The 25,044-nt window shown below is 40.5% G+C and overlaps 2 protein-coding genes across 2 annotated transcripts; both read right to left on the minus strand.

Annotated features, from left to right (window-relative positions):
* Positions 1–944: 944 nt before the first annotated feature.
* On the minus strand, positions 945–19,353 carry LOC139455739 (protein GUCD1-like). The gene is made up of 9 exons (XM_071237290.1): positions 19,194–19,353; positions 17,582–17,687; positions 13,835–13,900; positions 12,335–12,434; positions 10,368–10,459; positions 9,662–9,764; positions 9,182–9,227; positions 6,719–6,796; positions 945–4,533 (listed from the first exon to the last, which is right to left on the minus strand). The coding sequence occupies exons 1-9, from the start codon at positions 19,222–19,224 to the stop codon at positions 4,412–4,414; spliced, it is 744 nt and encodes a 247-aa protein (XP_071093391.1). The 5' UTR covers positions 19,225–19,353; the 3' UTR covers positions 945–4,411.
* Positions 19,354–21,158: 1,805 nt separating this feature from the next.
* LOC139455062 (uncharacterized) lies at positions 21,159–21,500 on the minus strand. The gene has a single exon (XM_071236640.1). The coding sequence runs from the start codon at positions 21,498–21,500 to the stop codon at positions 21,159–21,161; it is 342 nt and encodes a 113-aa protein (XP_071092741.1).
* Between the last annotated feature and the right edge of the window lie 3,544 nt (positions 21,501–25,044).

Raw genomic sequence — 25,044 nt, forward strand, 5'->3', positions numbered from 1 at the left:
GATCCGAAGATGTATCGACATAGAACTTTATGAGCACATATATCTAAATGTTAGTCTATCAAACAAGTTGCATGACAAGTGACAAAACAGTCCCAATGTTCAATCACCTGTCACTTTGTCAAGCATAACTTCATCCAAGCTTTTCCAAGACCTAGAATGTGCATCCAGTATGCACAAATGTGTAGAGTGGATGCAGAAACAAATATACATTGCATCCTGAGGGATGCAAAATAATATTCATTGTACCAAATTCTTGACAAGAAGTATATAAAGTTCCTGTAATTCAAATAACTACTAAATCTTACACTACAGTAGTCACCAACAATACAATTCTATAGAGGACCCCCATACCTCCTCTGGGAACCCTTGAAATCAGTACTTGGCGGTCCCCTGGACCCCTAGTTTTGCAGGTCAGGATAAAACCCTGTCTTCATCATTTTTGTGATACAATGACCTCAGTTGGTTCAATTTTGTACTTTGACACATCAATGCACCCAACTAAAAAGCTTAATAAAATAAAAGAATTGGTTCTCAGGAAATGTTTTTTTAAAATATAGTGCAGGCGGGTGGTGTGGTGTTTTGGCTTCTATGTAACCAAATAAACAGTGGTGTACAATCAATCTCCCTACATCAATGAATTCTTTGATGAGTAAAATACTGGAATACTGTATTTGACTACTGTTGGCAGTGCCGTAGCCAGCCGTTGCCCCCCTGGATTTTTTATAGAAAAGACTTTGTGATGAAGCGGGCGGTGCCTGAGAACTAAGATTTTTTTTTAGCCTAAGGGGCGATAACTTGGCAAGGAGACTCATATCTCCCCTGGGTGCATATAGGACTGCTTTTGACCCAAGTTTAACCACGATCCAAATACAACAAGTAGTGACATTGCATCAAACTGACACACAAGTAGTGACATTGCATCAAACTGACACACAAGTAGTGACATTGCATCAAACTGACACATCCTTACAATAATATATCAGACATACACTGTATACAGAAGAAACACTCTGACACAAACATTACATTTGCATCACTACATGCATTAGAAATATTGTTCTCACAGACAAAAGCATTTAACAATATTCACAAAAACTTTAACAAAATATTCCAAAGAATTTATACATGCTCAAATAACATTATCAACCAAATCCAGAATACATAATTAACAATCAAATAAACAAAACAGGTTCATGGCTCACGTACACTAACACTTCCTATACAAACAGTTACACTATGGAAACAGACACTACAGACCAGGGGGTACCTCTATTAAAACATTGTGGATGTGTCAATCTCATTAAAATCACATCTTGTCTTCTGCTGTGATAACTCCCCATGTGAAGACCTGACTGGCTGCTGTGAGTGAGTGAGTGAATGTTGTTTTGTGCTGTGTCAGCAATATTCCAGCCCTATCACAGCAGCATGTGAGTCTGGGACAGGTAAACCAGTGGTTGATAGCATGAACAACAATACATACAGCTGATGTACAATCAAAATGTAACCAGTGATCATCATCTCTCGTTGGTTGGCTGGTTGTTGTTTAACACCGCACTCAGCAATATTACAGCTATATGACGGAGGTCTGTAAATAATCGAGTCTGCACCAGACAATCCAGTGATTGACACCATGAGCATCAATCAACGCAATAAGGATGCGATGACATGCATTAAACCAAGTCAGTGAGCCTGACCACCTGATCCCATTAGTCGCCTTTTACGACAAGCATAGGTTGCTGAAGACATATTCTACCCCAGATCTTCACGTGTCTCATCCTCTGTCACCTTTTACTGTACTCTGCCCTCAAATCCACACTTTTAAGCTGGTATTGATAAAAAAACATCTTATATATCTGATCCTTCAAGTTTATACATTGGCAAAAGTTGTTCTTACACAAGTAGTATCAGAAGTTACATTCGGAATGTTAAAAGCCACTATCTTTGTCGGCTAGTTCAAAATCATATGAAAATGTACATAATTTAGTGTGAATGATCAGTATAAGAGTCCTGTCACGGCATGTAAGCTTGATGTGGGAGGAAAGCTCATGGTGATGCAGGTCTCAGACGTTTATTCAAAGAATACAAAGTTGAGGAGAAACTACAGAAGGAAATTACTTTGTTGTGTGTTTAACATGTACCTGAAGTGACGCAGGTCTTAGATGCCTACCACTTGGGTGAAACCCACCGCCATGGTTTATCTGTGATAAAAGTTATAACTTTCACTCCCTAACAGCTGGTGCTCATTCACCATGCACTTCAATGATGTGCCTGAAAACAACCCTGATGAAACAGAGGTACCCCATGTCTGACGCAGCTGGGTGATACATACGACATGATTGTCAAGCAGCATATCAATCTCATTAAAATCAGATATTAGTTCTCGCCATCGCTAAACAAAGATCTGAGGACATCCCACTATGGGTCATCTCAGAATGACCTTTCATACGATCAATCAAAGCGTGGCATACCAGATCATGAAAGTGACAGTTGGAATGTGTTTTCTAATCATGCAACCTTGAAAACGTCAACAATGGGTATTCAGAACGACAGGTACGACCGTGACTGATTCCGTCAAAATTATCGTCTATATCTCGCTTCAGTGGGACAAACATTTGAACAGAGGTGGCCTTGAACAGTATGTGGGAAGCATTGATATACAATCTAAACCATATATAAGACATTCCGGAATGTTCAGTTTTCAAAATTTTAATCGAGAACTGTGTCAGCATATTTTTCAAGTGTAGTCTGAAATGGAAGTCGCCAGGTTGAAACGAGTGCGGTAAAGCTCGAGAAAGCTGCTTTCTAATTGGCTGATGTCGACTTCTTGTTAGTCATTTCAGTGGTCGGTCAAAATTTGCGAAAAGGTCGTTCTGACGTGATCCGTAATGGGATGTCCTCAGAACTTTGGTTAGCGGAAGCGAGAACTCTGATCTGATTTGAATGAGATTGGCAGTATATGTGACAAATGATTGATCCCAGTCAGGGGGTTGTTTTGTCCATACTGCACTCCTCCTAGGACTCCCTCTCATACAGGAACTAAAACAAAATATTTGAAAACGCTGCAATTCTTTGGTAAGTCAACAGTGTAGATTTCTTCAGTTTCCTAATTTTGTGGTGGTGTTTCTGTATTAAAGCATCTTTTTTTCATTTTTGGCTTTTTTCTCCATCTTTAAAAATGTTTTGTTTTAGTTTTCTGATATTTTCAAAGAAGTACAATGAACATTATGAATATGACTGTGAAAGTGGACACTCTCTAAAACAAAAACCTGTCCTCACACTGTACAGCATCAGTGACTGATCCACTGCCACCTCTACAAAGTGGTCACTCTCTAAAGCACACACATGTCCTCACACTGTTCAGCCTCAGTGACTGATCCATCACCACCTGTACAAAGCGGACACTCTCTAAAGCACACTCCTGTTCACATGCTGTATAGCCTCAGTGACTGATCCATTGCCACCTGTACAAGGCGGACATTCTCTAAAGCACACTCCTGTCCTCACACTGTACAGCATCATGGATGTCAAGTTTTAGCAGCCGATGAATTCTTCTGCTTTCATCTCACTTTCTGTATTTGGTGTCCACTTGTTTGACTGTTGTTTAACACCGCACTCAGCAATATTCCAGCTATATGACGGCGGTCTGTAAATAATCGAGTCTGGACCAGACAATCCAGTGATTGATATTGTGAACAATGATGTCACACCATCAACCAAGTTACTGAGCCTGACTACCTATTCAATTTAGTCCCCTCTTACGACCAGCATAGGTGGCTAGGGACCTTCTTTCTAACCCAGCATACTCACAGGGTGCCCACTTCTATTTTGGGAAACAAAATTATAGTTTGACAAATATTACAACCATATTCTGATGAAGCAAGACAGTGACACAAACAAGTGATTATCTGTATAATGCCATAGTTTGATGGATCATGGTGACCCATAAAACTGAATAATCTGATAAGTATTTTTGACAAAATGCAAGTATAAAATAAATAATAAATATAAAGAATTCAGTTCAAATTTGACACATCATTAGGGTTCAGAAGTTGGCACCAGCTCAACATCAAGTGAAACAGTATGAGAGCTGAGAATGACTTGGGCCTTTCAACAGTCTTGTTACACACAGACTGATCCCATGAAACAAGGGAGATAACTCATCGTGCAGTCCACATTCCCATGCATACATTTACAATTCTAAACATGTTATGAATGTGAAATATCACATCAAAAAGGCAAAATCCCCAAAACATGTAAAGTTTTGATACAAAGAAATCTCAGCAAAGAAATGTCACCATTTTGGGGTAAAAATGGTTTGATTTTTTACTTTGACAAATGCTTGTAATGGCATTATGGATCAAATGGTTTGATCATGATGATGATTCTGCCTAATCTGATTCTGATCTGTCTGTTATTCCATCCCACTCTTCTCTTGCTCGGTCTCTGTTTTCTTGAATATGAACAACAAGTCCTCGTCTGTACCAAAGCTTTTCCTGGCCTTGTCGTACTGGCTGAATCGGCTGCAGCACATGTCTGCAACACCAATGTTCACCATTATAAGACTGACCATGTTAGCATCAAACATCCTACCAAACAGTGCTCTTGTATTTACTTGTTCAATAACGATCCACAACATTAAGGCTAGACTAATGTCCAAATGAAATATATTAAGTTGAATATACCCACACAACACGATATATACCAACACAACACGATGTACCCCCTCACCATACCCACACAACACAATGTACCCCCATATTATACCCCAACATGATATACCCCAACACATGATATACCCACACAACACAATGTACCCCCACAACATGATATACCCACACAACATGATATACCCCCACAACATGATATACCCCCACAACATGATGCACCCCCACAACATGATATACCCACTTAACATGATGCACCCCCACAACATGATATACCCACACAACATGATGCATCCCCACAACATGATATACCCCCACAACATGATATACCCCAACAACATGATATACCCCAACAACATGATATACCCCCACAACATGATGCACCCCCACAACATGATGCATCCCCACAACATGATGTACCCTCCCCAACATGATATACCCACACAACATAATATACCCCCACAACACGATGCACCCCCACAACATGATATACCCCCACAACATGATGCACCCCCACCACATGATGCACCCCCACAACATGATATACCCCAACACGATGCACCCCCACAACATGATATACCTCCACAACATGATATACCCCAACAACATGATATACCCCCACAACATGATGCACCCCCACAACATGATATACCCCCACAACATGATATACCCCCACAACATGATATACCCACACAACATAATATACCCCCACAACATGATGCACCCCAACAAAATGATATACCCACACAACATGATATACTCCCACAACATGATGCACCCCCACAACATGATGTACCCACCCAACACGATGTATCCCGACAATATACCCAATATAGAAACATGATGTACCCTACATTTTACCCACACAACACAATGGACTCACCTGGCCCTCCCTGGTCTGGGTTCCTGTAGGAGATGTGACCCTTGTCTATGTTGTACCCACACAACACAATGGACTCACCTGGCCCTCCCTGGTCTGGGTTCCTGTAGTAGATGTGACCCTTGTCTATGTTGTACCCACACAACACAATGGACTCACCTGGCCCTCCCTGGTCTGGGTTCCTGTAGTAGATGTGACCCTTGTCTATGTTGTACCCACACAACACGATGTACTCACCTGGCCCTCCCTGGTCTGGGTTCCTGTAGTAGATGTGACCCATGTCTATGTTGTACCCACACAACACGATGTACTCACCTGGCCCTCCCTGGTCTGGGTTCCTGTAGTAGATGTGACCCATGTCTATGTTGTACCCACACAACACAATGTACTCACCTGGCCCTCCCTGGTCTGGGTTCCTGTAGTAGATGTGACCCTTGTCTATGTTGTACCCACACAACACGATGTACTCACCTGGCCCTCCCTGGTCTGGGTTCCTGTAGTAGATGTGACCCTTGTCTATGTTGTACCCACACAACACGATGTACTCACCTGGCCCTCCCTGGTCTGGGTTCCTGTAGTAGATGTGACCCTTGTCTATGTTGTACCCACACAACACGATGTACTCACCTGGCCCTCCCTGGTCTGGGTTCCTGTAGTAGATGTGACCCATGTCTATGTTGTATCCACACAACACGATGTACTCACCTGGCCCTCCCTGGTCTGGGTTCCTGTAGTAGATGTGACCCTTGTCTATGTTGTACCCACACAACACGATGTACTCACCTGGCCCTCCCTGGTCTGGGTTCCTGTAGTAGATGTGACCCTTGTCTATGTTGTACCCACACAACACGATGTACTCACCTGGCCCTCCCTGGTCTGGGTTCCTGTAGTAGATGTGACCCTTTGTCTATGTTGTACCCACACAACACGATGTACTCACCTGGCCCTCCCTGGTCTGGGTTCCTGTAGTAGATGTGACCCTTGTCTATGTTGTACCCACACAACACGATGTACTCACCTGGCCCTCCCTGGTCTGGGTTCCTGTAGTAGATGTGACCCTTGTCTATGTTGTACCCACACAACACGATGTACTCACCTGGCCCTCCCTGGTCTGGGTTCCTGTAGTAGATGTGACCCTTGTCTATGTTGTACCCACACAACACGATGTACTCACCTGGCCCTCCCTGGTCTGGGTTCCTGTAGTAGATGTGACCCTTGTCTATGTTGTACCCACACAACACAATGTAGTGACCTGTAATGTGGAATAATAAGTGTGTTGAGTATGGGATGTCTCAAAGAGACTTCTCATCTGGCAGATGTCAATTCCTGACCTTGACTTGCTAGTGGTTTGTGTAGGGTCTCTGTGTCACAAAGGTACTGTTAATAGCTACACAACATCATATTTAAGGTAGCAGACAAACAAAATTGTATATTGACCTGCCATGCTATATCAACCTGCTATTCCTATATTGACCTGCTATTTCTGGCAGTTTGCCAGTCTGGTCCACCTTTAACCGTTAGTTGAGCTTAAAGACAAGCGTGGTCAATCAGGGAATTTATGATAAACTTGCAGACAAACAATACACAAAACCAAGTGTATGCGAAATTCATTTTTTCTGATGCAAACACTGACCAATACTTAGTGAACCACTCTTTAGTCATACCAGCTCACCATGTAACAGAAGGCAAACATGTCTATTTTGAAAGATGGTCATTTGGTGGCGTTTCCACATTCAATTAAGTATGGCTGTTGAAATGAATATGTTGCACTTTGTGGCTGATGGATGTATTCACAACAACAATAAAGTAGTATAATCAGCCGTCGCCTACTGAGAAAAGAAACATTTGGTTGTTTCTCAATCCAAACCCTATATAGAGAGTTCCCATTACAGGTCATATCAGACCGACCTTGTGCGAACTTTGACTGTCCAATGGAATGTGTCAGTGAGTGTGATTTTACCCCGCTTTTAGCAATATTCCAGCAATATCACGGCGGGGGATACCAGAAATGGGCTTCACATCCAATGGAATGACTGACAAGAAGTTGACATTAGCCAATCAGAAGACAGCTTTCTCGTACTTTACGGCACTAATTTCAAATTGCCGACTATGCTTCGAAACATATTTTGACAAATTCTAATGGCTAATAGATTAATGGATTCAGTTGTTAAACCCGTAACTATCGTTCGGAAAACCCCATGTTAAAGTTTTCAAGAAATCACATTCCGACTGTCACTTTCATGATCTGGTGAGCAACGCTCTGATAGGTCAGATGAAAGGTCGTTCGGACGTGACCCCTAATGGGATGTCCTCAGATCTTTGTTTAGCAGTAGCGAGAACTTAGATCTGATTTTAATGACATTGAGCATGGTATGTCAGTGGGTTAGCAATATCAACCGACTCCTACACACGCATGCCCTCACGCAGGCACGCTCGCACCATATTAGTGCAATAATCTAGAGCACAACGTTAAACCCCATGTTAGTCACTCAAATACCCCTGGGTATCAGGAATGGTGGGGTAGAATACTGATTAAAATGTTGACTTGCAATAACCTTGACTGTGACATTAAACTCCATTTCATCTCACCTCACCTTGACTCACCATTCAAACCCTTTCTTAGCCTCACCCTAGTTTGTTGAATTATCTCCAATAACGAAGACATGCATGCCACTCTAAGCCAACAGAAGTGTGTTTTCATGTTAAGTACAATTCCATTGTTCGTTGCCTACATGTGTGGTGAAGAAAACACAACCAAATCTGATCTTTTAGTCACGAGTATACATACAAAGATATATACAAGATTACTGAGTTCACATCGTAAGGTGTAAATACAGTAGAACACAGATATAACAAACTACCAGGGAACGGAGAAATCAGTTTCTTATATACGTTGTTCGTTATATACGTTTTCGCTCGGAAAAGTCCGCCATGTTGTATAAAACAAAACACAATACACATAATTGCAGCATTGACTTGCATTAGCAGTGATCACTTCATAGCATTCATTTGATAACATTTCATAACATTTATTCAACAATATTAAATTCATAACACTTTTAGAAGATTGTTTATCAAATATGTATTTAGCATTTCATGATTTACATAGGGGCAGAAGTGTAGTCGGTGATTTTTCTCTGGCCTCGTTTTGTATTCGGGAAACTGCATTGTTGAAAGCAGGCAAACTATGGAATGATGTCATTGCAGTTGACTTTTGTGTATTCAGTAAAATCTTGAGCGATTTGATGTTTGTTTAACAGACAAAATTAGTCCAATTACATGTACAGGTAAAATTAACATTATGCAAGTTGAACAAGGCTGAATCGTCATTGCTGATTGTGTTGATTTGCCAGTGATTGCGAATGGCAAATTGTCAGTGACACTTGACACTGAGGGAGATTTCCCAGTTCGCTTTAGATATTTCTGGTATTTGGGCTTGTCGGGGATAAGATATCATTTGGCTATATCCGTTAGTTCGCTGCAGATGGTTCGTAATATATGTAAATTTCATATGATAATATGTAGGAGATAAATGTTTGATTTTGTAACAGTTCGTGTATCTGTTTGTTCGCTCTATCCATGTTCGTTATATCTGTGTTCTGCTGCATTCGTGAATTATTCTTGACATGCGACTTACCTTGATATCCAGCACAAAGGTCCAAGCAACACAAACAACCTTTTCGCTGAGAAATGTAAAAAAAATCAAAACATTTAGTTCTCAAGACATGGAGAAAATTATTCCTTCAGCAATTTCTTTCCAGCACAGTTTGATTCTGATCTTAATCTGCATTCTTTTTACATGTTGTTTGGAGATGATCCTTACATTTTGTTTGTTTGTTGTTTAACGCCGCACTCAGCAATATTCCAGCTAGATGATGGCGGTCGAAAATAATCGAGTCTGGACCAGATATTCCAGTGATTAATATCATGAGCATCGATCCAAGCCAAGTCACCAAGCCAGACCATTTGATCCCTTACGTCGCATCTCACGGCCAGCACAGGTTCCAGGCAACCATTCTCACCAGGAATCCCCATGGGGTCAATGAACATCTTAAGTCTGCTTACATTTTATTTTCAAGGATTGAAGTACATGTATTATGTGACCATTGATACTGACCACTGAGTCACACCAGATACACTCCATCTGCGTCCAGTTGACCAGACTAATGACCAGATTGTTAGTCTTCAGGTGACAGATGATGTCGTCAACACTCAGCGTCCTGCACAGAAAGGCAGAACACTCAAGTACAGTATTCCAAGGTTCTCTTGTTTTACCTTCAACACTTGCTATGAATGGAGATACACTACTCAAACAGATTAACTGTAGTAAGATTAACTATAGTAATATGAAAGAATTGGGTGTTCTTTAACTTCTTTTGAGTAGTATATTAATCTGTCATGGCCTGGCAGATAAACTACAGCAATATGAAAGAAACATTTAAAAAAAAATTCTTTTGAGTTACATATCAATCTGTCATGGCTTGGCAGATTAACTAAAGTAATATGAAAGAAATGGGTGTTTTAACATCTTTGGAGTTGGATAATGTATTCTGCAGTACATGAAGAATATTTGATGTATTTTTACTTTTTTAAATATCAAATAAATTTTCAGCATTTTGATTATTCATATTTCCTGTTGTTTTGGTCCTATCAAACATAACACTGCTAACAGTGAATACTGTAGTGGAAACCTGTCCACGTGGTACGGAAATTTAAACTGAGATTTATTCACATACCTTGTAGTACCATGCATCTGTAAGAGAAACTCACACAAGTTGTCTCCCCTTAACAGAGCCTTGCTGCTGAAGCCACACATAACTTACTTTTGCTCCACAATGATGCCATTAGCCTTGGCATCGTCAAACGCCTTGTTGACCCTAACTGACTCCTTGTCATAGTTCCGGGAGTAGTAGGCCTGCAACAAGAACACATTTCACTGTTAACATGGTCAGCAGAGTGAGCAAGTCTGGATGGCCCTGTCAGCATTATATCATACGTATATGCAGCTAAATACAGCTAAAAGTGACATTTGGGACAACACTTTCTAAGTAAAATACAGATTGTAGTACTTTTGGGGGTTAAGTCCCATCCAGGATTCTAACCCACACTGCCAGAGTGAGGCACCTAATCACCAGGACACAAAGTCAGCGATCTAACCCACTCAGCCACCGAGGCATCTGCAAAAATGAAAGTCTGACACCTGGTAGTCTAGATCACATACTTCGTGTACCCCTCTTGGGAGAGGGAGAGTTAGAGAGTTTTGGTGGTTTTTAACTTGCGTTGATTTCCGAGCTTATGCTTATTTCGAACCCAGGCCCGCCAGGCCAATTAGTGGTTTTACAGAGGAGGGTATGTCCGAAACGTAAGGGCAACCTTGGGAACTTTATGGTTGCTTATTTAATTTTGGGGAAATTTGGAATTTTAAAGAATGATGGGGAACTAAGCGAGTTTATGTGGTTGTGTGTTATTTGGGATTTTATTTATTTTTAATTTTATTCATTTACTTTTTAAGTGTTTTTCTTGTTTTGTTTAGAGTTTTAGCATTGTCCTAGACTGATGTTGTAGTTTATTAGATGCGGCCTTATAGGCCGGTTTTGATAAGGAAAATTCCTAATGCCTTGAAGTTTTGTAGGTTGTTTAGTGGGTTTAGAAGTGTTGCCAGACACATTTGGTTGTTACTGTTTAATGTGGATTGTGTTGGTGGTGGAGTGTGCAATGTAATAGTGCGTGTTCAGGTGTTTCTAGTTGGTTACAGTGAGGGCATTTATCTGTTTGGTGTTTTCTGATTCTGTGTAGGGGAGAGTTAAGCTTAGTGTGCTCTGTCTTTAATTTGATTATTGCCCTGTCAATTTTTTGGGATTGATGAAGAATTTGGTTTTTTGGAGCACCTGTTTTAGTTTACAGTTTGATTTCTGATATTGTTTTTGCCACTTTTCGAGAATTTTACTCTCTAAGTGATATTTTTTATCTTGTTTTTACATATTGGTAGGTTGATACTTATTTCTTCTTATTTTAGTGATGCTTTGGCTGCGTTGTCGGCGTGTTTGTTACCAAACACTCCGACGTGGGCAGGGATCCTTACCAATTCTATTTCTTTACTTAGATTGCGGAGCTTGTTGAAGCTTTTGAGTATCTGTTGAATTAATTTAGGTCGATTTTGTTTGTTTTTTGTTTTTAATAGCTTGGAGTCAACTTAGTGAGTTATGTAGAGCTGTGGCCATCCCCATTAATTAATTAATTATTTGGGAACCTACAGCATTTAGTTTCTCTTGTGGGTTGGGTTACATGGATGCCGAATCCTGTGTGTTTTGAGCCCGGGTTGGAGGATCACTTTGTCCTCAGTCAATGAGTTTTAAACTGTTGATGCATGTGTTGTTGTGGATGACAAGGGGTTGGAGTAGCATGTTTATCTAACAGAATAGACTGGCTGGCGATTACTCAGTGTTTTGTCAACAACTTCACGAGTGTGCCAGGTTAATGAACTTAGACTAATTAGACAATTGACACAAAGTGATAATGTGTAGTTTGGGGAAAACAGGATGTGAGGGATTATGTGTTTAATCCTGTACTGGCTGGTTTGGCAATGTGTGGGAGTGAATTCAAGAAATATGCCTCCTTATGTCTTTTGTTTGTTGTTGATCTACCGCGACATGGAACTATTACGAGTGAGTGTTGCTCGCATTTTTCGCAGTACTTTCCTGCTTGCAAAACATTCTAGATTTACATCGTGAGTGAGGTATTGCATCAGTGTTAAAGATCTGAATTCGTATTAGATTGGTCCCCCACTCACCTGCTTGCTGTAGTTCTTGTCTACTCCCAGGGTGGTGGTGAAGTAGTGGTGGGGGATGGCGTACCGCTTCAACAGGTACGTCAGGTCAATAGTCCACACGCTGAAGCACAACAACAATTCTGTAATCATAAACTACCATACTGTGAAAAGGTAGGTAACTGCTGCAGACATAAATAACAATACACTTTGGTGAACCCTAGGAGCATGAGCACTGATGAATTAGGGAACATCCCATGTTTACTCGGGAAGAAACTTGAATAAGGTTTTCTTTCAGTTAATGAATACTATTTAGCAATATATACTCACGCCAAAAGAAACGCCAACCATAAAATAATAAAGAGAAGTATGTATGTTAAGTAGAGATGTTTCCAATGTGTACCACTTAATGACAAAACCTGCAATCAGTCAAGTGTTACCACAGAGTGTCTTTATTCTTATCACGATATGCTGCGTGTGATTTCCAAACTTTACATGCTAATCCTACATGAGACAAATGGTGCATCTCGAGTCATGGATCTATGACGTCACATGTGATGCGTTCATGAGCATCTGTTCACACAACATACCAGTGTTTGATTGTGCATCGAACCTAACTAATATCTCTTAAATATGAGTAAGTCTTCATATATAAACCAACATGTATTCGCGTTTCTTTTGGTGGTGAGTGTACTTTATGAAAAGACCATTTTTTTCTCATAATTGCATAAATAATAGCAACCGTATACTTCTGGAAATGTTTGCTTTTTTGTTTTACGCCACACTCAGCAATATTCCAGCTACATGACATGGTCTGTAAATAATTGATTTTGGAGCAGACAATACAGTGATTGATATCATGAACATCTATCGATGCAATTTGGATACGATGACATGCATCAACCAAGTCAGAGAGCCTGACCACCCGATCCCGTTAGTGGCCTCTTATGACAAGCATAGTCGCATTTTATGGCACGCATGGGTTGCTGAAGGCCTATTCTACCCCGGAATCTTCCTGGGTGTCATCTGGAAATACTACCATCTGCCTATTCTGTGCATTTACTGTTAGGAGGATCATCTCCATAATAACAATGAGTGAGTGAGTGAGTGAGTTGGGTTCAACACCACTTTGAACAGTATTACAGTTATATCACGGCGTGTCAGCTTAATGTGGGAGGAAAGCCCGAAGTTATGCAGGTCTCAGACGTTTATCACTGCAGTGAAACCCATGAGCACGGGTATGGTGCTGACAAACCTAGAAACATAATCGGGGCAAACCGGGATTCGAACCCACAATCATAGGTTTCTGGCGTGCCCAAGGGACCCAACTCTGCACAGTGAATCGCGGCGCCTTAGACGACTGGGCCACCGGTGCCCCCTAATAACAAAGAGACAGTATTCTCTAGACATGATTTTGCCTTCCAGAAATATATTGATAACTACAATTTCATTACCATCTTATGTACAGGTATACACAGCCTTCATAATGCACACATTACTGTCATGGGAGACAGAGGACCTCACCTCTCTCCACACTGCAGGCTGTCCAGGTCGGAGGTGTACACCTGGTCACTGGGGATATCAAAGTATCTGCAAGGACAACACAAGTGGTTTAAACATATTATTATTTCAAACGAATTCTAGATAGGTAAACAAGCAAAACTTGCTTATGCAAATACCTCTCCAGGTTATAACTTAACAGCTGGTTATATATAAGATAGTCTAAACATAAACAAACTAAATGCACAAATGAAATACTTGAAGCCAATACATTGAAGCAAGTGGTGTCTGTGAAATAAATAATGCAGTTTTCCATTACTATATGCATAAAATTAGGCTACTCAAATCTTTTGCCTTTTGACAATGAAATCGTGAACTGATTAAGAGTAGCCATGTTTGTAGAACTGCTGACTAAACTACTGCCATGTAATATCTTTTTTAAATCATACCCATGTGAGTAGAAATACATAGTGTTTCTGATATTATCGTATTTTTGACAGGTATAGAAACAGTGAATTGCATCTTCAAAGTGATATCCACAAGTGCAGTCTGGTCTGTCTGATACATGTCAGCGTTTAAGTCACTGCAGCCAAGCCTGAGGCGACTGTGGACAATTTGGCATGATTTATGTCCGTATTTTAAGTCAAATTATCAATCGACACAAGTCAGTCATGTTGCGTGAACTATGAACCCCATCAGGCAACTTTCTCACTACACAGTTATTTTAACTTGACATGAGGCCACACTTTTAAAAGTTTATGTTTCATGGCTTTATTTAAGCTTTTCCACACAAGGTTGCGAGAAATAAAAATAAATGTATTTACATGGAAGACATCCTGCTGGAGTTAAAACTGAAGCTGGCCTCTTGAATTACTGATAGTGGTGTAGACATGAACTTATATATAACATTTATATTGTATGAGAGGGTCTTTATCACTAGGGGGAAACATAATAAAAATAAATAGTTTTATGTCTCGGTTATTTCTTAGACCGGCTGCTTTTCAGTAGAGGTGGCAGGCCTGTGAAATGAAAAATATAAAGTGTGTGGCTTGAGGGTCAGAGTGAAGTTCTTCAGCTGAAATAGAGGGCAAGCAATCATATACATGTATGACTTTTTGTAGACAAGGAATAAAATCAGTGTCCCTCTAAGAATATTCCTTTGAAGAGCTTCCCACATTTTGTACCCAACTCTTGGACCTACAGTAAATTTGGTCTCGTTCCCTAATGTGTTTCCCCCTTTTTCAAATCCTGGATCCACCCAGTGTTCCCTTTTACCAGTAATTACGTCTGTAGCTACGTCTGGCTGGTTACATGTCACGAATATTGCACATACATAACAATGTGCATGCATTTGAGTGTGTGTGTGTGTTTGTGTGTGTTCAAGATTATTGTACTTTTATAGCAATGTGCATGCACCTGTGTTTACAGTTTGGCGTCCATCTCAGACATAGTTTACTGACTCCAAGCCATCTGTTTTATTCTCTTAAGCTGAGCATCAGGCAAGGTAACAACAAGTACTATCTTTAATATGGTCTTTTGGTATGGCTCTTTTGAGGATCGAACCACCAACTGTTCCCATGAAGTGGTACCAAGCAACCTATGCTGGTCGAAAGAGCTGAATAAATCAGTTGTGTGGACACCTTACAGCATGGAACACTCATATTATAAATCACTGGATTGTCTGGTCCAGACTCAGTTATTTCCAGGCCGCCATCACATAGCTGCAATATTGGCCAGTGTGGCCGAAAACAACACACCATCCAACATGATCTAAGTGAATAAAAATAAACAAGGCATACAGTGGAAGGGCTCACTATGCCCTGACTTCAACTCCAGCATATTTCTCAAAACATGAAAAAAGCAATATTTTCTCAGAAAATACACATATCGATATCAAACTTTCAACTGCACCTCTTCTATTAGTATAGAAAGTGTTGCTTAAATTTGAAAAGAATCCATGATGTAGTTCTCAAGTTATAAGCTGCACAAATGTTGAAGTAAAAAGATCCTAAGTAAAAACATGAAAAATAGCCGTATTTCATTTCGAAAATCCAAATATAGAAATCAAACTTCTCCCTGCACCTCTCCTATTGGTAAAGATTGTGTTTACCAAGTTTAAAAGGAATCTTTGCTGTAGTTTTCAAGTGATGGGTCGCACACAAAAGGAGGAAGGAAATCCTTGGTTTATCACCCGATCCTTTTAGATCAGGAGTAACAGCATACTTTCCCCATCGAACAGAGACTCATGATGATGGATCATACTCAGTTTTGTCATCTCCCTACTCCCACTGCACCAACATAACTGTAAATAGATCACAGAACACATGGCCACTTCCTGTGTTGGAAACTCTTCAATCATCAATGAAGTCTATCGGTGAATAACATGATCAAAGTTTCAAAATGTGTTACCATGGCAACCCTATGCACCTACTCATCGTAAACATAAAACCTCAATATAAAACAGTAGGAAGGAGACAACAAAAACTATAATACAACAAAACATAAATTCTTCACCAGATTAAAACATGCCCCAGCGAGAGATGGGAGAAGGACATTCTCAACAGGATTATAACATAATGCGACCATCGTTTCCTCAACAAAACTTGTAATGTGATGAGAGAGAGAAAGAAATGAAACTCATTCGCTGATTAAAATATCACAACACACCTACCATTAAATTAGTTGCTGTGAAGTGCACGCTGACAGACACTTTCCAGCACTGAGACAAGGAATTCTTAAACTTATCAAAGAATCTTAACCACAACATTCTTGTTGCCTCTACCAGGCTTGATGGACAGTCATCAGAACACTGCTGAGACAAAAGTCTTAACATCCTTAGCCTGTGTGAGCCACTGCATGCTAACACCGCAGTCAGCAATGTTCCAGCAGCAACACGGTGACCTGTAAATATTCAAGTCTGGAGTAGGCAGTGTGTGGTTGTTGTTTATGCCTACACAGCAATATTCCAGGAAATGACATCAGAGTGACCAGTACCAGACTTCTCATTAATATAAGTAACAGCTCATTTTTTTATTTTGTATCATGTGAATCCTATATACCGTATTCAACGTAATAAGCACCCCGCTCTAATTAACGCCCACGGCAATATTTGCTAATATATTGGCTAGTGAACAATCTCAATTAGCAACCCTTCCGATTGATTAATGTACACAAGACTTATTTATTCGCATATGATAAGGACTTGTTATATGCACACTTAATTATGGGCAATTAAATTCAGGAAAAATATATCTGTCGTACATAAACACTTCAGGCTGTCAGCATAAACCATGAAATTCATCTTTCAACTCAACTTTTTTTCACCAAAATAATATTCTAATTTTGAGAGCGCCCTGGGCGCTTATTACATCGAATACGGTAGTAATAAACATGATATAATTACACTGTCTTTCACATTTGAAACAACTGGCAATATTACCAGTTCTCAACTCACCATTACAAAAGCAACAAAGATCTTGCAACAAAAAATGACCTCCCTACTACACCTCCCCAGTTACAACTCTCTTATGATTCGATTAAACTTATCAAGGGTAAATGCACGTTCGGACGAGGTCGCACCTGTGTTCAGGACAGTCATTTTGACAGTTGTTGATTTGAAGCTACTGAGCAAGAGACATTTTGTGCTATAATGACATAGAAGATGGAGCTGGTGAGGTTACATCCAAATCGAAGCCATAGTTTCGATATCATAACATAATTGAGATTTAATGCACTGAATAATCGATTATACCCTATCATTGTTTGACTCACTTGAGCACCATGGATACGCAGGCAAGTCCGCAGTCCCAGTGGTAACACTGTTGTACGTGCGGCACGTTGATCCTCCGGAGGTGTGAGTCGCTCTCATCTCCTCCTCCTGTAGACAACAGCAGGTTTTCATGAAGCAAGACCAAGAAGACAGTATTGCCAATCATATAGAAACGGGTACTTAGGTTGGTTTTCAAACTAAGACAAGTGGCAGGCAATTTGACAAATATTTCCTGGATATCTCTGACAAAATCATGAGCTCATATCTCTTGAGTCATCTCATGTTCTTTGTTTTGAAACCTTACTACTTTAACATTTTTTGTTTGTTGTTTATTTAAGCAATATTCCAGCAATATGATGGCAGTATGTAAATAATAGAGTCTGGGACAGATATCATGACCATTGATCCACGCAGTTGGGATATGATGACATGCATCAACCAAGTCGACGAGCCTATCACCCGATCTTGTTAGTCGCCTCTTACGACAAGCAGGGTTGCCGAAGACCACTCTTAGCTGGATCTTTGTGGGTCCACCACTATTTTATATTGTGGGTTTAACATGTTTAATACCAACTGTGAGTGTGATATAGAATGTTGTCAACAAACCCCCATCTATAAATGAACCTTTTACATAGAGTATGTTAAGATATAACTAACATGACATGTATGAAGCAGTGACAATGAAAATATCATAGTAAAAGTTCAATTGTCAAAAAATGGCATATATCAAATATATTTTACGACATATTGCTTTCAGCGCAGCCATGGTTGTTCAGCTAAAGCCTCAGTCACACAGACAATGCGACCGCAATGCAACCTCCCGGTGACCAAACTATTGGACAACCCCAAAGAGGTTTCAAGGGTCTCTGAAAGGTTTCACTGAGGTTATCACATGAACTATGATAAACATAAAAAAACTGATTCTGGAAAATAAATAATTTTTTCCCCGTTTGTTACACATGTTGTGTCTGAATAAAAACACCTTTATTTATAGTCATTGTGTTTTGTGAATCATCACAATATATGTGGCAAACAAAGTATTGCAATGCATAACACATTAGGTTATTTAGTATTTCATTTTAACCCTGAGAAAAAGAATGCTATAATTGCCCGATTTGATATGTTAGACTGCCAAACAAGTAGAGATCTCATAGGAATTTTTACATGTGACACAATCTCAAGATACTTAAATTAAAACATTGCTATTTTCACACCCAAATTCATTAAATTCAACCCCTGATCACTGCATGACTTTTACAATATGACCTCTGAATGGATAACTTTTGCGATAAACATGACACACATAAACAAGATAATAAGACTTAATTTAGTGGGAGGCAATAGCCATCATTTGATTTTTATATATGAGAAAATAATTTGGTTTCTTGTCGCTTACAGTGACAGGTAAATGTGATCATATATAAATATATAATAAACTTAAAAGACCTTATTGGCGAAAAAAATGAGCCTTACTCTTAGTCAGCGCCCAGATTGGGTCTCTCTGTTTGCTTTCAGTTGACTGAAATATGTAATAACTCAGGTAGATTCGCTGATTTTTTATAAATATTGTGTGTATTTACACTGTCTGTGAAAAGCAGTGAAGAAAAGAAGTACCGTGTCTATTGCCAAGTCTTATTTCAGCCATTTCCTCGTGTGTTGATGTGGTGATACCGGCGGATGATGTTCCATCACCAATGTCGCCTCGACTGCCTCTGACGGTTTGCCCAGTCGATGTTTACTTATGAAAGACAGGAAGAAACGACAAACACATGATGTTTACCCCGGAAGTGAGGCTTGTCATCTAAGGGAAATAATCCGTGGCATTAGTTGCATACCACATTCAAAGAATTGACACAGATCGACTGTTCAAGAATGGATTCTGGGTTGGTGAACAGGGTATGAATCAATATGTCTTGATTTCTTTGGAATCTCTAAACTCGTCTTTATAAACCGATACCAGTTAACAAGATAAAATAATAAACAAAAAGATAGTATATGCGTCAAATGAAATTTCATGTTTCAACACGATTCGACATCACTGGTTGGATATTGTGTTGCACAAAAGGAGTGATGACAGAGTAGTCTGAATCGAGGTATGGCACGTTGTGCCACCTTGCACATTGAACTTAGTTTTGCCAGCCATGAGCCGCTCTCATTCACAGCGAAGGTGCACAGCATCAGCCTCAGCTTCGCCTGCCTCAACACACCCCACTGGACCTATTTCTGGTGGCCCACCCCCTGATCACAGGGACCCCCTGCTAGAGGGTTGATGGCTTGTCTCTCAGACCTTCCCACGGGCAGTAAGCAACTTGTGCTTGTGTGTAGCCCCTAACGCAAGCTTTGCCACCACTCCGGCATATTACCGTTCAATTTGGTTTATACTGGGCAACAAACATGACCGGTTCTCAAAAAGGTGTGTTTATATTGACATGCATCTTAAATTTCCCCTTGCATGAAAAATTAATTTCCAATCTATACCCTTTTTGTGTGTAATAATATTTGTATTGTGGTTTATTTGTCGTTAATATAACACTTTATTAACATGCTGGGCGAAAAGAAATATATACAAAAATTACATTTGGTGTGTGTGTGTTATCTGCTTACACATATGAAGAAGGGTTTCAAATGTTTTTCGAATCAACCGTCATTAGAATTTGTAAAACAGTGGACAAATCCTTTATCAGGACGACTGTTACATTGGTGCCTTATCCCTAAGACTTCATCCCTCGTGAAAACCCCGGTTAGAATTAGTTGTTGGTAACCTATGCTTGTCCTAAGAGGCGAAAATCGGGTGGTCAGACTCGGTTATTTACAAATCGCCCCTGACCCGTGAAGACCCGGGTCGAGAATAGATATAGGCCTTCAGCAACCCATTCTTGTCGTAAGAGGCGATACTTGGTTGATGTATGTCATCGTATCCCAGTTGCGTATATCGATGCTCCTGATGTCAATCATTGGATTGTCTGGTGCAGTCTCGAGTATGATTTGATTTAAACATATTGTATTCACAAGTGAACGGGACTCGAGTATTTACAGGCCACCGTCATGTAGCTGGGATATTGCTGAGTACGGCGTGAAACATACTCAGTGGCCAGACACGTCATCAGGACGACTTAAACAATGACCAGGACGAGTATTACAGTGGCCGAAACGTCACACGGACGAGTTGAACAGTGACCAGCCACGTCACCAGGATGAATATTGCAGTGGCCAGACACGTCACCGGGTCCAGTAGAACAGTGGCAAGACACGCCACCAGGATTAGTTGAACAGTGACCAGACACGTCACCAGGGCGAAGACTACAGTAACCAGACACGTCACCAGGGCGAATACTACAGTAACCAGACACATCACCAGGACGAATATTACAGTGACCAGATACGTCACCAGAACGAGAACAATGGCCAGACACGTCACCAGGACGAGTATTATAGTGGCAAGACACGTCACCAGGACGACTTGAACAGTGACCAGACACGTCACCAGGGTGAATACTACAGTGACCAGACACGTCACCAGGGTGAATACTACAGTAACCAGACACGTCACCAGGACGAGTATTACAGTAACCAGACACGTCACCAGGACGAGTAGAACAATGGCCAGGCCAGACACGTCACCAGGACGAGTATTACAGTTGCAAGACACGCCAACAGGACGAGTAGAACACTGACCAGCCACGTCATCAGGATGAATATTGCAGTGGCCAGATACTTCACCAGGACGAATATTACAGTGGCCAGACACGTCACCAGGACGAGTAGAACAGTGGCCAGACACGTCACCGGGACGATTAGAACAATGACCAGACACGCCATCAGGACAAGTAGAACAGTGGCCAGACACGCCACCAGGACGAGTTGAACAGTGATCAGCAACGTCACCAGGATGAATATTGCAGTGGCCAGATACGTCACCATGCAGGACGAATATTACAGTGTCCAGACACGTCACCGGGACAATTAGAACAATGACCAGACACGTCACCAGGACGAGTAGAACTGTGGCCAGACACGTCACCAGGACGAGTAGAACAATGGCCAGACACGTCACCAGGACAAGTAGAACAGTGGCAAGACACGTCACCAGGACGGGTAGAACTGTGGCCAGACACGTCATCAGGACGAGTATTACAGTGGCCAGACACGTCACCAGGACGTTAAACATGAATACCCCACTCAGACACAGTAATCTGACTCCGAGCCGACCAGTTCTTGTTTTTAGGCCCTTAATGTCGAGCGACAGGCAGGGTAGCAACAAGTACCATCCTTTAACATCTTTTGGTATGACGCGTCCAGGGGATGGAACCACTGACCTTCCGCTCTGTGGTTAGCCTTTCGATCTACTAAACCATGGAGGCAGTCTCGGAGCGTCTCTTGGTGTGACGGGGCCGTGGATCGAACCTGGAACCTTCCGCTCTCCGGGCGGACGCTCTACCACTAGATCACGGAGGCGGCCATTTGAAACAGACAGATTGAAATTCGAAGTGTTTGTTTCTTGCCACATCGCCTGATCACAAGTTGTTGAAGCTCTCTGCATCCCGTTCACGGAAAGCCAATGTTTATATTACACAAAACGCGATTACGTTTCGCTATCAGGAACTTGAATTGTAGAGAATATAGAGATAAGCGAAATGTCTGTTGCCACGACCGGTCACACTTGTTTCCAGTTATAATCCCTTGACAGTGGTACACGTAAAACGTCATTGACCAATAAAATTCAAATATTTTACATGTAATATATAGAGGATATTTCATGTGTCGAGTAAAATCTCATTTCTCTCATCGAGTGACAGGGGGAAAGGCGATGTTTTCACAAGTGGCATAGCCACGAAAGAAAATATCTCCTTTTTACCCGTTACGAGATGGAATATCCTATTTATTATGTACTTTTTGTCTAGTTATCTACCGGAAATTATATTATTCCATTACAAATCTAAAACCTTGAAATTTAAATTCTCCTTACCTAACACACAAGGACCGTTCACCACCCCTTGTATTTGCGACTAAAAAGTAGTTTCGTGTTTGCAAAAACTTAAAAAAATATAAACAAAAGAAACAAAAATCATTTAGGGGCGCGAAAATTGTGTATCATACATATAGATATGATTATGTACGAAATCAACTACCAAACCGCTGTTGGAAGCTAAAAAATACACGCTGGTCAAGTAACAAAAATGGCGCTATGCGAAAAGAACACTCTTGATTGACGAGTTAAGTGAGAAATGTACAGTGTATAACGAAACATTTTCAAGAAACTAAAAAACAGCATGAAGCGACATTAACTCCATAAATGGCCATCTGTCATTATTTTGCCGTATCAATGTGAAACTAACATAAAAAGAAAGTCAACAGTTTATGTACGAGCTAGACACTTACGATAAGGGGAGACAAATTGAGGGGATGCCACTCTTGTATGACAAGTTCAGCTCTGCCGAAGTGTTATTTTTATAGCGTGACATATCAAGTGTTACGTTCACTGCAATGAAAACATCAGTTTTCTCAATTTCGGAAAACTTTCACACTTAAGTATAGAATAAAAAATACAATTATGTGATTGATAGCTTGAGTAACGTCGTCTGGAGACATCAGCAGAGTATAATCAGCTTGCAAGGCACACATTGCATCCACCAAATCTTAATTATAGCAGATTTCAATAAACACGGTGGACTTACTCAAGCAAAAAGCATATAAGGCTTTGTCGTTGATTCGAGTAGAAGTGTACACATTCTTTATGGCAGAGGAATGTAGCCTTGATTATCTCAACTATCCCTGCATGCTTATCAGTGTTGTGATTCTCCGTGTGACAGACAGGTGTGAGGCAAGTCGTATTAATAGACAGTAAAATCACGAGTCTTGTGAATTGCACGAACATTCACTGATGATTGTGACAAATTACATGTGACAACAGTTTGACAAACACCTGGTATTTCACACATTTGAACTGGATCGTGGCAATAATGTTAGCTGAAGTTCTGCTTGTTTAGGTACACGTTTCAGTAGGAATCTGACAAATGAATACAACATCCATTTTTGTTTTTTAAAAAAATGAAATAAATTCAAAGGAATAAATTGCTTTGATCTTTGGCTGTGCTAGTCACCTAGCTGGCTTCAATTTGACCTTTGCTACGTCCATTATTTCACCTATCAGTGCTAATTACCCCCGGCCTCCCGTTTGCCCAGTGTCCATTACCTATTACTTATCTATGAAACTTAAGTACTGGCTTCCATCCCTTCAGCGCTATAACTGTAAAGTGTTGGCTTCCATTGTTTATTGTTAATCACATATCAGCTCCAATCATCTGTTGGCTTCCTTTGTTAGTTTCTACCCTTTGTTATTTTAACCATTTTGTTATCTTATTAATTGTGTTGTCCTTACATGTACATATATATGCTCTCTGCATCATGGCATTCATTCACCTGATGAAGGGGTAAGCATATACTCCGAAACGTTGTGTTCCTCATAAGAAAGAAGTTGACATTCATATATTATCTTCCTTATGTGTATCACTTCAAAATGCCTCTCAAAGACCTAATACACACACACACACACACACACACACACATATATATATATAAATGTATATATATATAATCATAAAACAAGTGTGGGTAGAGTTGTGTTAATATGGAAGTGGCAAATTATTTTCCCTCATGTTGCCAATCATGAGCCTTCTGAATGAAGGCCAAAAGGGAGGTGGGATAGCCTAATGGTTAAGGCGTTCGCTCGTCACACCGAAGACTCGGGTTCGATTCCGAACCCGTAATCTCCACGGGGTGGAAAGGGAAGATAGTTCGTGGATATGAAACATTGACATTTATCCAAATACAACATTGTTATAATGTCTGATGCGTGCACGTATTAGACTGGGCCCTGAACGCTACTTGAAAGCACCAGGCAAATGCCCCACTGACTTACTAGTTACAGCTATCATGTTCTGATTAAAAAGGGGTAGCTTAACAAGGTATAGCAAGAGACAACTAGTCAATCTACTCAGATTTATTTACATGAACTTCATATAGATAGGGAGCTAACAAATATATACAACACAATGGTGAAAAAAATAGACTTCCCAGGGACATAGCATGTTACAAGAAAGACGGGAACACGTTTGTAGACACTGGTTGCTTTAAATGTTTAAGAGGACGCCTTCTGCCTCTACAATTTCGGCTGACCTGTCGCTCTTTGGGAGTAAGGTACAGGAGTCTGAGGCGGGAGATGGCAATTTCAACTTTCCTTTCATTTGAGTATGAGTAAGGCCATTTGTGGATCTTGGGTTGCATTTTGTTTAGCCATCTGCCGATCTGACATGTATCACATTGGGCTTGCCATGTTTGGCTATGGATGCATTGCTTTTGCTTTTTATCTCTAGTTTGCTGAAGGTAAAAGCCACTATCTACGCTTTGTCTAGGGCTAGTTTCCCCAATGTGTGCCTTTTCATTTCAATGAGTATCTATGTGAGAT

This window comes from Haliotis cracherodii, unplaced genomic scaffold (genome assembly GCF_022045235.1).
Source record: "Haliotis cracherodii isolate W230 unplaced genomic scaffold, xgHalCrac1.p SCAF_11, whole genome shotgun sequence".
In the NCBI taxonomy this organism is placed as follows: Eukaryota; Metazoa; Mollusca; class Gastropoda; order Lepetellida; family Haliotidae; genus Haliotis; species Haliotis cracherodii.